The 14,933-nt window shown below is 54.2% G+C and overlaps 3 protein-coding genes across 3 annotated transcripts; all 3 read left to right on the top strand.

Annotated features, from left to right (window-relative positions):
- Window positions 1–798: 798 nt before the first annotated feature.
- Window positions 799–5,701, top strand: ACET3X_000536 (uncharacterized protein; the record flags this gene model as incomplete). The annotated part of the gene is made up of 8 exons (XM_069447842.1): window positions 799–907; window positions 958–997; window positions 1,050–1,358; window positions 1,412–1,788; window positions 2,711–2,732; window positions 2,887–3,033; window positions 3,098–5,636; window positions 5,690–5,701. The coding sequence occupies 8 exons, from the start codon at window positions 799–801 to the stop codon at window positions 5,699–5,701; spliced, it is 3,555 nt and encodes a 1,184-aa protein (XP_069310778.1).
- A 559-nt stretch (window positions 5,702–6,260) lies between these two features.
- On the top strand, window positions 6,261–10,024 carry ACET3X_000537 (uncharacterized protein; the record flags this gene model as incomplete). The annotated part of the gene is made up of 8 exons (XM_069447843.1): window positions 6,261–6,329; window positions 6,381–8,098; window positions 8,144–8,237; window positions 8,293–8,561; window positions 8,612–9,374; window positions 9,423–9,581; window positions 9,631–9,773; window positions 9,826–10,024. 8 exons carry the CDS (start codon window positions 6,261–6,263, stop codon window positions 10,022–10,024), a joined length of 3,414 nt encoding a protein of 1,137 aa, XP_069310779.1.
- Window positions 10,025–12,042: 2,018 nt separating this feature from the next.
- On the top strand, window positions 12,043–14,909 carry ACET3X_000538 (uncharacterized protein; the record flags this gene model as incomplete). The annotated part of the gene is made up of 3 exons (XM_069447845.1): window positions 12,043–12,330; window positions 12,401–14,338; window positions 14,388–14,909. The coding sequence occupies 3 exons, from the start codon at window positions 12,043–12,045 to the stop codon at window positions 14,907–14,909; spliced, it is 2,748 nt and encodes a 915-aa protein (XP_069310780.1).
- Between the last annotated feature and the right edge of the window lie 24 nt (window positions 14,910–14,933).

The following is a 14,933-nucleotide window of genomic DNA, read 5'->3' on the forward strand; positions in this document are numbered from 1 at the left end:
GCTCTCCGTGAAGCACTGACTACGGCTGATTAGTTTATGTCAGCGTCATTAGCCCGGTCTCATGTTCTCCCGCCCAAACTCAAATCTATCCGGCCTGCAAAGATGAGGCTGAGACATGATTGTGGAAGCTTCCATGTGGCTGGTAGTCTCGAGGCGTTCATCACCCACGTATGAGATCCTATGAGCTATCTCTCTCGGGACCAACGCCTGCGACGCGAAACCTCACCGTCGTGAGATCTGGCTCGATGGGGTTCCCTCAACACTACACCGAGAGTCGTGCACCAAAACAAGGAGACGGGGTTGTCTTGTAGCCAGAGACTACAGATAGTCTTGACTGCAATTGCGGCGTTCCTGGATCCAATGAAGCTAATGCAGCTGGCTGGATCCAAGTCTCGCTACTCAGTACCTACCAAGGTCAACCAAGCACGAAAACTTTTGCAACATGGGCAATTGGTAGGCCTGGAATCAAGCAAGGAGCAGTGCTGCGCCTGACTAGCCCGTCCCATTTGTTTCCAGACGTGGGGAACAAACAGCATACAATCTCGACGCGAACGCGTAACGCCTAGTCACGTTTCCAAAGGACGCGACCCGCGACAGGCCTAAAGACAATGATCCACTGATCGTTGCCGCCGCGGTCTATCTAACGCACGTCCTCACCGCTTCCATAACAAACACCTTTTCCTGCCGCCTTTTGCAGAATCCCCACCACGCACGCTTCTCGACTCCCAAACCCATCACATTACCCAGACCAGTCGTCCCACCCGCGTTTGTCCCCGATCAATTACCTCCGACTTCAAAATGTCTGTCGTATCGCTTCTCGGTGTCGAGGTCAAGAACAACCCCGCGCGCTTCGACGAGCCATACGAGTTTGAGATCACCTTCGAGTGTCTCGAGCAACTACAGAAGGGCAAGCGCGCTCAATGTGCATGTTCGCTACGGCCACTGACTGATGTTCAGACCTCGAGTGGAAATTGACCTACGTTGGCTCCGCGACCTCGTAAGACGACTCCTGTATCCCTTTGTGAACACGTCTGATCAGCACCCTGCAGAAACGAGTATGACCAAGAACTCGACTCTGTCCTCGTCGGTCCCCTCCCGGTTGGTGTCAACAAGTTTCAGTTCAAGGCCGACCCCCCCAATCTGTCGCGCATTCCCAACAGCGAAATCATCGGCGTCACGGTCATTCTGCTCAGCTGCAGCTACGATGAGCGCGAGTTCGTGCGTGTCGGATACTACGTCAACAACGAGTACACAGACGAGGCATTGGCACTAGACCCGCCTACCAAGCCCGTCATCGAGAAGGTCCAGAGGCAGATTCTTGCAGAGAAGCCACGAGTCACGCGCTTTGCCATCAAGTGGTATGTTCGACTACATACGCCTGTATTCCTTTTTCCAGTACTAACCTTGATAGGGACTCCGACGAGTCTGCACCCCCGGAGTTTCCCCCTGAGCAGCCAGAGGCCGACCTCACCGCAGACGGAGACCAATACGGTATCGAGGAAGAGGAAGAAGAGGAGGAGGAGGCCGAGGGCGAAGGTGCTGCCGCTGAGGGCGAGGATGCTGCCATGGCAGGCGCCGAGGACACAGCAGGCCCCGCCAACGACGATGATGCCGAGTCTGAGGCCGGCAGTGAGGAGATTGACATTGAAGATTCAGAAGACGATGAGGAGGAGGAGGGCGAGGAGGGTGGAGACGATGACATGGAGATGGATGAGGGTGAGGCAGGCCCCGCCAACGGCGACAAGCCAGCTCAACAACAGCCTGGAGGTGCCGCGCAGCAACAGTCTGGTGCGGACGTGATGGTCCACTAGGTGTGGCGCCACGTCTGTTGTTTGCATACTTCATCATTGCGGATGCTTAGAGCAGTAAGGGATCCCCGCCGCTTTGTGGTTTCATTCTAGATATGTATACTGTAGCTGCAGTGTCGCTCTGTCCACACGATTTAGTCTTCATCCTATCACGAAGAAGTTGAAATACGAATACCCTAGTAAAGTAGCAGCACATTCTACATGACAAAATGCGTGCTGTGGTATAAACCTGAGTGTTGAGGCTTAGATGACAAGAACGCGTGCAGCCGCGCAAGCCAGCGCTGCTGTTCGTCGCCGTCCACAGCCCTGGTGGATCCGCCGTCAGGCCCGAAATTTGTTACGGCAGGCCTGCGCGACCGAAAGTGGTGGTTCGGGGCGACGTCAACTTCACCGCACAGCCTCGAAGTGAATAGCACAGTAACGTGAGCTCGGCGGCTGGTTTCCGACATGTGTCGAAACACTTATAGTAGCTAGGAACGACAGGTGGGCATAGAATGACATTAATCAATAAATGCTGGTCATCACCCCCCCAGGGACCATCCGCTCCTTGTTCCTGTGACCCCAGAAGCGCACATGTATGCAAGCTGAGGAGCTCACTCGGGCCTCTACGTCAAACAACGCCCCTTTCACACTCAGATTGCTTCGACTGCCGCGATTACTTCAGCGTCTGTTTCAGTAGCAAACAGCCTGCTCCGTCGTTTCGAATCCCTCCTAAACCTATTCTTTTCCGCCTGCGCCGCTCCTCAGCCGCGCACTGCCGCCGCCTCCGCTATCCATACCTCTGCCTTTGGCGATAGACCTACACCGCATACGACTTCGAGGATCGACGGCTTTCTCGTATACGATACCCGACAGATCGCAAGGGTCGTCGGCGAGTTTGGCACTTAGCGACGGCGACTCAGGGACATACCCCACCAAGTTAAGGTATGTGGTACGCTCATTTCCTGCTCCACGCGTCACTCGGCATGCATGGCGGCCTCGATGACTGCTTCGCGGAACGGTCCATGAACCAGGCGGCAACGTGCATAGAAGGCTTTCTCTTGGACAACGGCTGACGCATACATCTCAAGCATCACAGCGTGCAGCAGTTGGTACCTTATCGCACCATTACAATGAGCTACCACCAGGGCCAGCCCCAGCTTGGGGCGACATTTGTGCCAGGAGGCTTCGATGACTATTATATGCCGGCTCCTTCGCCTGAAGTCATCTCGCCTGCGCCTCAGCGGTTTGTTCTAGCCCATCGCCATATGCATGCCCTGAAATTGCGGCTGACCTAGGTTTGGCGGTAGGATAATGCCCGAAGTGCCCGAGAACATGCAAGAAAACATTGCCCATCTGGAGCTGGAAGCCAACGGCCCTCGTGGTACCAACGGCGCAATGTCACCCATGCAGGGCTACAATCAGTCACAGCAGAACTTCCCCCCGCGACAGGCGAGCTACCAGAACGAGCTGCCTGTCCACAACGATCAATGGCCGGCGCGGCAAGCGAGCATCTCGTCTGCCTTCCGACAACCACCAAACGTGCAGCCCCAGTCGGTGCAGCAGCAGCCGTCGCACGACTACAACCAGTTCGCCCAGAGCTACGACTCGCCCAACTTCTCGCCCTTTCCCAAGCTCCCCAACAAGCCGCCAAACGTGCCCCCGTCCGACGATGAGAAGGAGGCGGTCTTGGAGAATGCGCGCCTGCCGGTGCTCAACTCGAACGATCCCGAGATGCAGCTGGCATGGGCACAAGACGCACTGCAGTACGTAGACGCCGCGCAACTGCATGAGCAGCGCATTTCAGAGATCCAGGGGGCAAGACCGGCCACACCACAAGTCGAGCACCAGCTCCGTCTGGACGCCATGAACGTAGTCACGTTCTTGGCGGACCAAGGCCACCCGAAAGCGACCTTTATGCGGGGCATGTGGCTAGAGTTTGGCAAGTTTGGCATGCGCGCAGACAAGAAGGAGGCGTTCAGGTGCTACTCTCGCGCGGCTGCAAAGGGGTACGCAAGGGCAGAATACCGCATGGGCATGCAGTTTGAACAGTCGAACGACCCCATCAAGGCTCTGCAAAACTACAAAGCTGGCGCCGAACAAGGCGACTCAGCCTCCAACTACCGCCTTGGTATGATGACGCTACTCGGACAGCACGGCCAGCCACAAGACTTTGCAAGAGGAGTGCAACTGATCAAGCTCGCTGCGGCTACTGCCGACGAGAATGCCCCACAAGGTGCCTATGTGTTAGGCATGCTTCAAGCGCGAGAGCTGCCCCAAATCAATGTGCCGGAGATGTTTTTGCCCTATGATGAAAAGGGCGCCAGACAAAACATCGAGAAAGCCGCCTATCTCGGGTTCGCAAAGGCTCAGCTGAAGATGGGCTCCGCCTATGAGCTTTGCAGCCTGGGCTGTGAGTTTAACCCTACGCTGTCGTTGCACTATAACGCGCTCGCGTCTAGGCAGGGTGAGCCCGAGGCAGACATGGCCATCAGCAAATGGTTCCTCTGTGGACACGAAGGAGAGTTCAACAAGAACGAAGAGCTGGCATACCAATACGCGCAACGTGCCGCAGCGGCCGGCCTCGCGACAGCGGAGTTCGCCATGGGCTACTTCAACGAGATCGGCATGAACACGCCGGTCAATCTTGACAAAGCCCTGGAATGGTACGAAAAGGCAGAGAAAAACGGCAACAGAGACGCGACTGCACGTATAGAGAGCATCTCCAAGTTGTCACGGACGTTGTCAAAGAAGGACCATGAAAATGTTGCCATCAACATGATCAAGTCAAAGCATGGCTCCATGCGAGGGCAGCGGCCAGTGAGACTGCAGAAATCACATGCTCCTATGCCTTCTATCAACGATAACAGCCCTTCTGACTACGGCGACACCTCTCCAGCTACTCCTGCAGGTGGCCGCCTTCCGCCCAGGGGCGACAGTACAACGCCGTATCCCATGTCTGACCAGCCCCCGATGATTGCGAATGCCCCCGTGTCGGCTCCCTATGACCGTCCCTCTTCAGCAGCGCCATACCCTATGGACAACGGGCCTCCTCGACTAAGCCCGCAGCGGCCAGGTATTGCTGGTGGCTTTGCGCCAGAGGTGAGGGCTTCGAGTGCCCGACCTGCATCCTCGGCGTTCAACATCAACCCTAACGTATATCCTCCAAACGATCCTTACGGGCACGGTAGTCCCCGCCCCAATCCCGGTTCAGGTTATGACATGGGACCGATGCCAATGCGTCCTCACACGAGTGTGGACAACATGGGCCCAGGACGCGGTGGTCGGGGTGCGCCGCTGGCACCAGGAGGACCGGCGGGTTACAGACAGCCTGGAGGACCGAGTGCTCAACGTCCAGAGCCTCAGAACCGCCCATCAACGACGCAGCCTCCTGATATTGGATACAGTGCGCCAGATGGACGTAACAAGCTGCAGAAACCGACTGGGGCGCCTCTTAAGAAAGCACCCACACTGCCAGATATTGGCTACGTCGCACCCCTCGAGCCCCGCCAGCACACTCGTCCGTCTACCGTTCAACCAGGTCAGGAGAGTAGGACTTCTTCACGGATGGATAGGCCCTCCACTACTACACCCGGTCAAGGTTCTCGGCCCTCATCACGGCCGGGCTCATCTGGTCGTCCCAGCGGATACGACAACATGCCTAAGCCGAATAGGGTACAAACATTGCAACAACAGCAGCCGCCTCCCAAGTCTGCGCCAGTACAAGCAAGTAAACCGGCGACGCCTACGCCACCTAAGCAGACACCATCAGCCGCCTCAACGCCAGGCAAAGGACCAAAGACGTTTGACGAGATGGGCATAGGGCAGGCGCCCAAGGACAGCGATTGTGTAAGTTGCAACACCTCTACTGGTAACCGGAAACGCTTGCTAACATACTCCAGGTTGTCATGTAGACTGAACAGTGCTGGTACGGCGCGATGTTCAATGAATTTTGCATAGCGGAACATCTTAATATTGCATAGTAGTCATCAGTCGCAGCACTGACACTTGATATACCCCTTTTTGAAAACCCTTGAGGCGGCGTTGGTGATTATCTAGTACCTAAAAATTACAATCGTGAAAGACATGCCGCAATCTAATGCCATGGCTGGACGTTCAAATATAATGTGTGGCCCAGACAATCACGCGGTGACGCGGTATCACGTGCCAGGGTCAGTCTTAGTATTGTCGAATCGAACTGCAGTATGCCCCAATCGTCAGCCTAAAACTGTTCTACACTCTTTGTGTTTTCTCAACTTCAATTCGTCCCGACTTTGCGTCGTTTGTGAACCCTCATATTACCGTGGATGTGTGATCGCCAGGCACGGACACTACCGGTGGCGCGGTTCCTCAATGGTTCAGCGGGGGAGGAGCGCGTTCTGAACTGCCTCGCTCGCAAACACCCATCACGCCCTTGCAGCTCAACCGCGCCCCTCAACTCTTTCTCTTGCGACGAGAGTAGCCGCCGCAGTGATGGCTGCGAAGCGCCCTCGCGCTTTCACAGATGGGGTTGATCCTAGCGGCTCGAGTAGCAATAGTCGCGTACGCCAACCGTCCCGAGCCAACACGAACACATATGCTGACACCATCTAGGGCAAACGACCCCGGCAATCTGAATCCCAAGACAGCGATCAGTCAGACAGCGAGCGATCCCACGCGGCAAGTGGTAGTGAATCATCCGATGACGACGACGAAGGCGAAGACACTCGCGAACATGAGATATGGGCAACACAGCAGGTGCAGAAAGAACGCAAGGAGACTGCAGACCGGCCAAATGAGGCAACTGACTCTGGCATCATTGAGGAAGTCCAGTGTATCAACTTCATGTGTCACGAACATTTGACGGTAACCTTGGGACCTCTGATCAACTTCATCATTGGACACAACGGTAGCGGCAAGAGCGCAGTGCTCACAGCAATCCAAATCTGCCTGGGTGGAAAGGCTACCGCCACAAACCGCGCCCAGAACCTCAAGAGCCTCATCAAGCACGGCAAAGACCACTCCTCTGTGATTGTCAAGATCAAGAACCAAGGGCCACTCGCCTATAAACCTGCACAGTACGGCGACTCGATCATCGTCGAACGACATTTCAATAGATCCGGCACTTCGGGGTTCAAGCTCAAAAACGTGAACAACAAACTTGTCACAAACAAAAAAGCTGAGCTTGAAGACATCCTGGACGCGTTCTCCATGCAGATTGACAACCCGATGAACGTGCTAACACAGGACATGGCAAGACAGTTCCTGAACGACTCAACACCAAAAGACAAATACAAGTTCTTCCTCCAGGGCACACAGCTCGAGAACCTCAACAGAGATTATCAGCAGATTGAACAGTCCCTGGAAGTGATGAATGCGAGAGCGGAGGTCAAGGAAGCCGACCTTAGCGTTCTGAGAAACGAGATGGAATCGCTGGCGAGGAAAGCTAAACGGGCGGCAAGTCTACAAACCATGCGAGACAAGGAAGCGGAGCTCGCCAGACAAGCAGCCTGGGCGACTGTCCGGGAACAGGAACAAGAGGTGGAGAACAATTTAAAGGAAATTGCGAATTGCGACCAGGTCATACAAGGGCTACAGGAGGAAGCAGGACAGGCTGCACAGCTCTACGAGCAGGCCGACCAAGCTTGTGAAGCTGCCAAGCAATCTGTGACTGATATCACAGCTGAATTAGAGCCTGCAGAGCAATCTTTATTGGAGACCAAAGGGAGATTTCAGGATATCAAAACGAGACTTCAGCAATTACAGCCTGATGAACGTAATGCTCACAGTGAGTTGAAAGCCAAAAAGATCACGGTGCAGAAGCTTGAGGCAGAGATCGAGCAATACCGACGACGACAGGCTGAAGCGGACAATGGTCGTCATGCCGAGAAGGCTCGGGAGTGTGATGAAGCCAAAGTTCAACGCGACAATGCCCGGGCCGCATTCGAGGCCCATGATACGGGCCTTCCAGCCCTGCAGGAGAAGCTCGAGGACGCCCAGAAGGAACAACAAGAAGCGGATCGTAATGTGGAAGAGGCGCAGGCCGGTGTCACACGCATCGAAAATACTATCAGAGCACTAAAAAGTGGCCAAACTAACTGGATAGAAGCGTATACAAATCACAGAAAGCTGAGTGAGTTACTCAATGCGATCGAGTCCGAGCGCAGGTTTAGAGAACCACCATTCGGACCTCTCGGTCGTCACGTCAAGTTGGTGGAGCCCCAGTGGGGCCGGATCTTAGAGAAGCAGTTCGGCCAGGCTTTGAATGGGTTTGTCGTCACCAGCAGGCAAGATTCAAACATACTATCAGAATTGATGAACAGAATTGGCTGGTACGGGTCTACTTCTCATTTCGCCAACGAAGCTAACAATGCCAGGTCTGCTCCAATATACATTGGCAAAAAGGCGCACATCGATACCACGGAGAGTGAGCCTCCGCTTGAGTTTGTGACATGGATGAGAGCTCTTACGGTAACTACGGTCCATGCACGAAACGTGTGGAGACATCCAGCTGACCAATACATAGATTGAAGAGGACCTTGTTCGGAATCAGTTTATCATCAATCAGTCGATCGAGCAGACCGTGCTCATCGAGGACATGAAGGAGGGTGCCCAGTTCATGGATGCCCGTGGGCCATCGACTAAACATGTTAGAATGTGCTTTACTTTTGCAGACGGCGACACTCGAAAAGGTCGCGTCATCAGCTACACCGGCAACGGTGGTATCAACAACAGTCCGATTGCGGAATTCTCCGGACCTCTACGTATGCAGGTAGATCGGGCTGCTCAAATCAAGTGTGCACAATTGTTCAACATGTTAAGAGATTTGCTAACTAGATCTGTAGGACAGAAGAGGAGAATCTCGCTCAGGCTCATAGAGAACTCCAGGCCTTTAAGCAGGTTGCTAGTCAACGGCTTGGTCAGGTCAACACATGCAATGCTCAGATACGAGACCACGAACGTCAGAAGAAAAACCTTCAAGTTGCTTACCAACGAGCCGCCAAAGAAGTGGACCGACTTGAGAACGAGTTGGACGAAGCAACTCCCGATGCTGCAGCTATTCAGGTGCGCGAGGCAGATCTCGCAAAGGCCCAAGAAAAAGTGAAGGATTGTGAGAACATCTTTGAAGACTTGAAAATCGAAAAGTATCAGCTTGATGACCAAAACAAGGCGAACAAAAGGGAAATGGATGAAGCGCAAAAGGTAGTCGCTGACTGCCAATTCCGCCTCGGGAAGGCACAATCGACGGTTCGAAACTTACAGAACACACGAGAAGAACAGCTCAGGCTCAAGAACGCTGCGATTGACAAGGTTGCCAGAGCTGAAGACTTTAAGAAGCAGTGGCAGGCAGAGCTTGCGGATCAGCAGGCCTTACTGGTAGAAGTGATTGAGGGTGCGAAGGCTATCTGCGAAGAGCGTGTCTTTGTCCCCCCTGACAAGACATCCGAAAAGCTCCGAGATGCGATGGTCAGGATGGAGCAAACAAGAAAAGAGGCGGAAAGACAGCTCGGTGGATCGCAGCTGGATCTTACGCGGGCAGCAAGCGAAGCGAAGCAGAGGCACCACAATGCCATGCAGGAGTTTGAGGATATCAGAAGTCTACGTAATGTAGGTCTGATTGCATGTACGAGTGCGACTTGTGCTAACGTGATACAGCAACTCATTACTACCCTGAACAACCGACGCAACCGGTGGAAGCAATTCCGGTCCGGGATTTCTGTTCGAGCGCGGGTCACCTTCAACTATTTACTGAGCGAACGCAAATTTAGAGGGACGCTCAGGATCGACCACAATAGGGGTCTTCTTGATATTCACGTAAGTATGAACGTTAGACTGACGTCGCGCAAAGCGCTAACTTTACAAGGTTCAACCTGATATCACAGAGCGAAGCGGAGACGGCAGGGAAACAAGGACGCTCTCTGGAGGAGAAAAGTCGTACTCTACCGTGTGTCTGCTCCTCTCACTATGGGATGCAATGGGTTCACCCATTCGTTGTCTCGACGAATTGCAAGTTGTCCAATGCCACCTTTTCCCTGCACGAGCTAACTAGTTGACCCAGTGACGTCTTCATGGACAGTGTCAACCGCGAGAGAAGTTTGGAAATGATCATCGGTGCTGCTCGCCGCTCAATTGGCCGACAGTTCATTTTCATCACCCCACAGTCGATGGGCAGCGTCAAGCAAACCTCGGACGTGAAGATTATCAAAATGTCGGATCCAGAGCGTGGGCAGACGACACTGAACATAGAACGAAGTTGAAATACCCATGGGACATGGCGTTGGTTAGGTGAGCACTGGGTCGGCGTTGTTCGATGAGGCTGCTGGCGATGGAGTTTTTTGGATGGTTATACCCACTCGTAAAGGCCATGGTTACCTCATGGCAAGCAGTATACATATAAAGTACCGTGGTCCCGGTGCGGACGCAAGGCTTAGCTTGTCTCCACAGTTGCACAGACTGGTGAAGTAACTAGTCGAATTGTGCTGTGTGTTGACTGTGATGGTGGTGACTCTCGAATCAAGCTGCTGTCAGCTGCGTCTGTGTTTGATGTATGATTTTTTGTTTTCTGCAAGTGGGGGGGTATCATCAAAATAAAACTTCAAAAAAGTGAAAAGCAGCTATCCCTCTGCTTATCAGTCACAAAAGTCGATAAAAAAAAGATGAAGTAACAACGCGATTCGAACGCTGGACCGATCGGTGTTTCAGGTTGGTGAAGCTCCGACGTCTGTGCGCGAAAACCAAAGTCGAAAAAATTTGCTGAAGGCAACCAAAAAGACACCCATCGAACCTTGGTAGGCCCAACGGGGATCGCCAGCATTGGCTGGCGATACGATTGCAATGTGTTGCGAAGGGAGGAGGACACAGTATCTTTACCACGATTGAGCTTGCCTGGAATTTCGTACGTTTCCATAAAAGCCCAGCTGCTTCTGACCTTCATACTAATACCGACTCACTTCAAGTATCCCACCGCATACGATCGAATCGCACCGCATATGAATATATGTATTTCCTCTTTATCCTCATCTGGGAGGTCTTCTGGCCTAGCCCAAAAACCCTAGCTGGACGGGTGCCGATCGATATGTCTATGAGTACGCGATATGCCCGCCCTGTATACACTCGGGAGCTGCCTAGAGCGGTCCTCGACGAGTTGGATAAGCGATTACCTAAGTTCTGCTGCATATTCCAGGACAGCAGAGCATCTGAGAGGGATCAGATCGACACCTGTATTAGCGATATTGTTATAGAAGAGACTGTTGAGGAGAGGAGGACATGGATATGGTGGAAGAAGGTTAGGGAGGTCAGGCGCAAGGCTTGGCTTGACGGGCGCTGTGGCTGCAAGCTCCTTGTGTTCAGCTACATCTTTCTCCTTAACCGGGGGGGCTTCAGGCAGGAAACCCAGGCCTGGCTGCGTGGGCAAGTAGTCGACATTGAACGGGCGATTGACGATCGATATCCTGGGCTTGAGGAGAGGGAATTCGAAGAGATGCTATGGGGACAAGAGAACAAGGCGTGGGCTGCGCTACTGTTGACATTCCTCCGACCAAAGCTGATTGTCAAGCAGCAGCAGCAGCCACACCACGGGTAGCTAGTTAGTCGTTCTCGGGAAGGGGCGGCGGAGGCGGCGGCAGCGGAGGCGGCGGCGGTTGCGAAGGGCGGAAATGGCGGAGGATGGCGTGTGTGTCGGAAGGTTGCGTCTCGTCTCCAGTAGGCGCATAATACTATCACATGTCTTCAGTGTCCGGCGTTTGTGACACACCACGTGCGTGCCAGCTGTGCTGAACATGGGCTTACATAAGCCCGCGGTCACCTAGTTAGCGCTTCATCTCAAAAAAGTCTCCAAACGTGCTGTAACAACAAAAAAAAAAGTCTGCAAAGGCCGAAGCCGTGTTTGATGTATTGAATCAATGTAATGGTTGTAGCTCCGTGAAGTGTGCTCGTTGTAACTGTCCCGCCCTCCTTTCTTCTTATGCTGCGAGGTTTGGTCGTATCGTTGCTTGCCAGACCAACCTTTTGCCGCGCAAAGCGTAGTTGGGGCGTAAGCGGCGGCCGGGGCTGTTGTGCAGGGGAACCGAGTTGGCATGATGTGCACAGGGTCTCTTGGCCAACCACGTCGATTGCGACGTCTGATACATGCCTTGCACTCGACGGCTCGCTGGCAAACCTTGGGCACATGTGAGAAGCATAATCTCGTGCTGTTCCCGCACTTGGCTTCCAAACCTCCTCCGGGAGCCTGTATGCTGCCCACCCCCCACCGCGACGTGTCGGTCCCACACACATCATGGCCGACTCCCCACCCTCAACACCCGACACTCCACGAACTGCCTCGCCGTTGCCTTCCGAGAGGGACCTCGCCCGCGCCTTTTCGCCTTCCCTGGACGATGCGCATGCCGCCGAGATGCAAGCTCACGCCGAGGGTGTGTGGACGAGCGCCCCAGCGCCGGACATGGTGAATGCGACGGCGCCAGCTGAGCAGGGCGGAGAAGCGAAAGGGAAGGAGAAGGCTACCAAGGGGCCGCTGAAGTTGCTGGACCTGCCCATGGACATCCTCAAGGAAATCATCCACCAGGTGAGTAGGGCGGCTTATGCGCAGCGCCCTGCAGGTGCGGCACGGTATATGCTGACCAGCAACTCGACAGCTTCCACACACAAACGACCTCACGTCGCTCTGCCTCTGCCACTCGGCCCTCCATCGTCTCACCATCCCGTGCATATACTCGCGTTTCGACATTGTGTGGCCCGACGAGAGCACCCACAACGAGCCTCGCGCCGGCGTGGACGCTCTTACCTATGGCCTGGCGACACTGGTCATGGGCGACGACTGCTTCCCCCACCAGAACCGGCTGCGACTACAGGGACAGACGCCCACGTCCATCATGAGGACCGCCGCCAACCCATACCCTGTTCCGCAGCGGCGCTTTGGCAACTACTACGGACAGTTCACAAAGAAGTTCTCACTCGGCAACGGTCCGCAAGCATGGGTTCAGGAGTACATGATAACCAAGGAAGGCGGAAAGATGCTGGGGACGCTGGTAGCGCTTGCCGTTGCGCGCATGGTCAACCTCGAGACATTCGTGTGGGACATGCCTACGGGTGTGCTTCGCGACGTCTGGCTCGCCCTGTCAAGCCTCGCGCACCGGAGTGACGGCGAGGAATGCCGTCTGGATCGGCTCTGGATACGATGGCACGACAACACCATCGACGCGCCAATCCCCCCGCCCGCACCGCCCATGATACTCAACAACCAGAACCTTCCTCCGCCTCCAAACACTACGCATCCAAGCGGCCTTGGCACCGTGCAAGCTCCCATAGTCGTCGTGCCCCCGTACGCACCGAGTAGCATGTCTGCGCTGGACCGAGTTGAGCACCCTACCTTCTCCGCCATACCTGCGCTGAAGAGCTTGAGTGTCCTGGATATCGACGAATTGCCATACCTCGACGAGATGAGCATCTTGATTGCAAGGTCTCAGAAGAAGCTACGCGAACTGAGGATTGGCATAGCTGCTCACGCACAGCAGCGAGACTGGGTGACTGTTTGGGAAGGCGAAGGTCTGCAGCAAGTCGACTACAACGCTACGACGACTCTAGCATCTTCCATAGGAGAGAAGAGGCTAGGGGGTGTTCTGGGCATCCTGGTTGGCCGCATACACAACATGCGCCATTCGGAAGAGTCTCCATCTCACAAACCCGGTGCTACTGGTGTTACAGAGCGATCAGTGGAAGCAACGCCAGCCAAGTCGGCTGCATCCCTAACCCTGCCATCCATCGCCTCGCTCTCGTTGCAAGAACGGGATCTGGAACAGGACGTAGACCATTTTGGTAACCCAATGGAAGACAACTCAATAACAGAGGGCGTTAGTCTGTTTAGCGACAACCAGCCGAATGGGTCGGATCAAACGGCACAATCTGCCAATACAGATAATTCGGCCCGGAAGACATATGCGGGGTCTCGTTCTCATGGCGAGACCACCGATTCACAAAATGAGCCCCTACTGACCGGCAAACTGAAGCTAGAAGTCTTGGAACTCGAACGCGTTCCTCTCTCCGTCCCTGTCCTTCGCAGAGCCTTTGACTGGTCGATTCTGTCGACATTGACTCTTCTTCATTGCAGTAACCACGAACAACTGTGGAAGATACTTCGAAGGACATATACCCCTCGTCCCCCTTACCCCGGCTCACCATCCTCGTCCAAGGCGTACAAGGCGTCTTACACTCTCCGAACAGAGTATCAGCTCAACCTCAAGCGAATCCACACCAATACGGTATCTCCTTCGCTGATCTCCTTCCTCAAAGAGACACTGGCGCCTAATAGTCTTGAGGTGCTCTTCCTCCAAGAAGGCCGTTCTTACTCATCTACTGTGACAGTAGATGCAATCTACAAGGGGCCGTTGAAGAGACATCGAGGCAGTCTGAAGAAGTTAATGATTGACAGTGGCGAGAAAGGACCAGACGGACATACGAATAATAGTTCAAGATGGCGGCGATGGATGTTGAACCGTGAGATTCTGACATACATAACAAGCGGTCGTATGAACAGCCTGCGAGAACTCGCAGTATCTATCGACTACAAGGATTGGGTATGTTGCATGTCCTTGCAAGTTAGACACGTTTGACTAACGTTTGTAGCACCATTTCCTCCAGCGTCTTCCGTACATTCCTCACATCCGCTCTCTTTACATTCCCTTCATTGCGGACCACGCACATGGCAGCAACATAGATCCGCGCGAGCTCGCCTACCAGATCCTTGACATTGTGCACTTGCGACCGGAAATCGAGCTCTGCTACATGGGTCTGTCTACCAAGTGCTTTGAGATCCTGGAGAACCGGCCATCGAACTACGATCTTCGACACGATGGCACGCACGCTGATGGTAGTGGCTCTGCCTACGCAACACACGACCCCATGCTATCTGATGACGAGAGCGAAGCAACAGAAGACGAAGATGACGACGACATGGACGAAGGTGCTATGCCACTTGGTGGTGACGACACAGAGAGCGAAGCGAGCGATGATGTGGATGCAGAAAGCGATGATGGATCGTTTGTGCAAGACTCGCAGCGAGGCCCCAAGTTACGTGTTCGAGAGATACTCTTCTACGAGGAACGAGTCGAGGCATTTAGAAGGCGACATGGCGTGCTAAGGCCTTAAGACGATGGGTTTGTCACGACGGGT

This window comes from Alternaria dauci, chromosome 1 (assembly GCF_042100115.1).
Source record: "Alternaria dauci strain A2016 chromosome 1, whole genome shotgun sequence".
Taxonomy (NCBI): Eukaryota; Fungi; Ascomycota; class Dothideomycetes; order Pleosporales; family Pleosporaceae; genus Alternaria; species Alternaria dauci.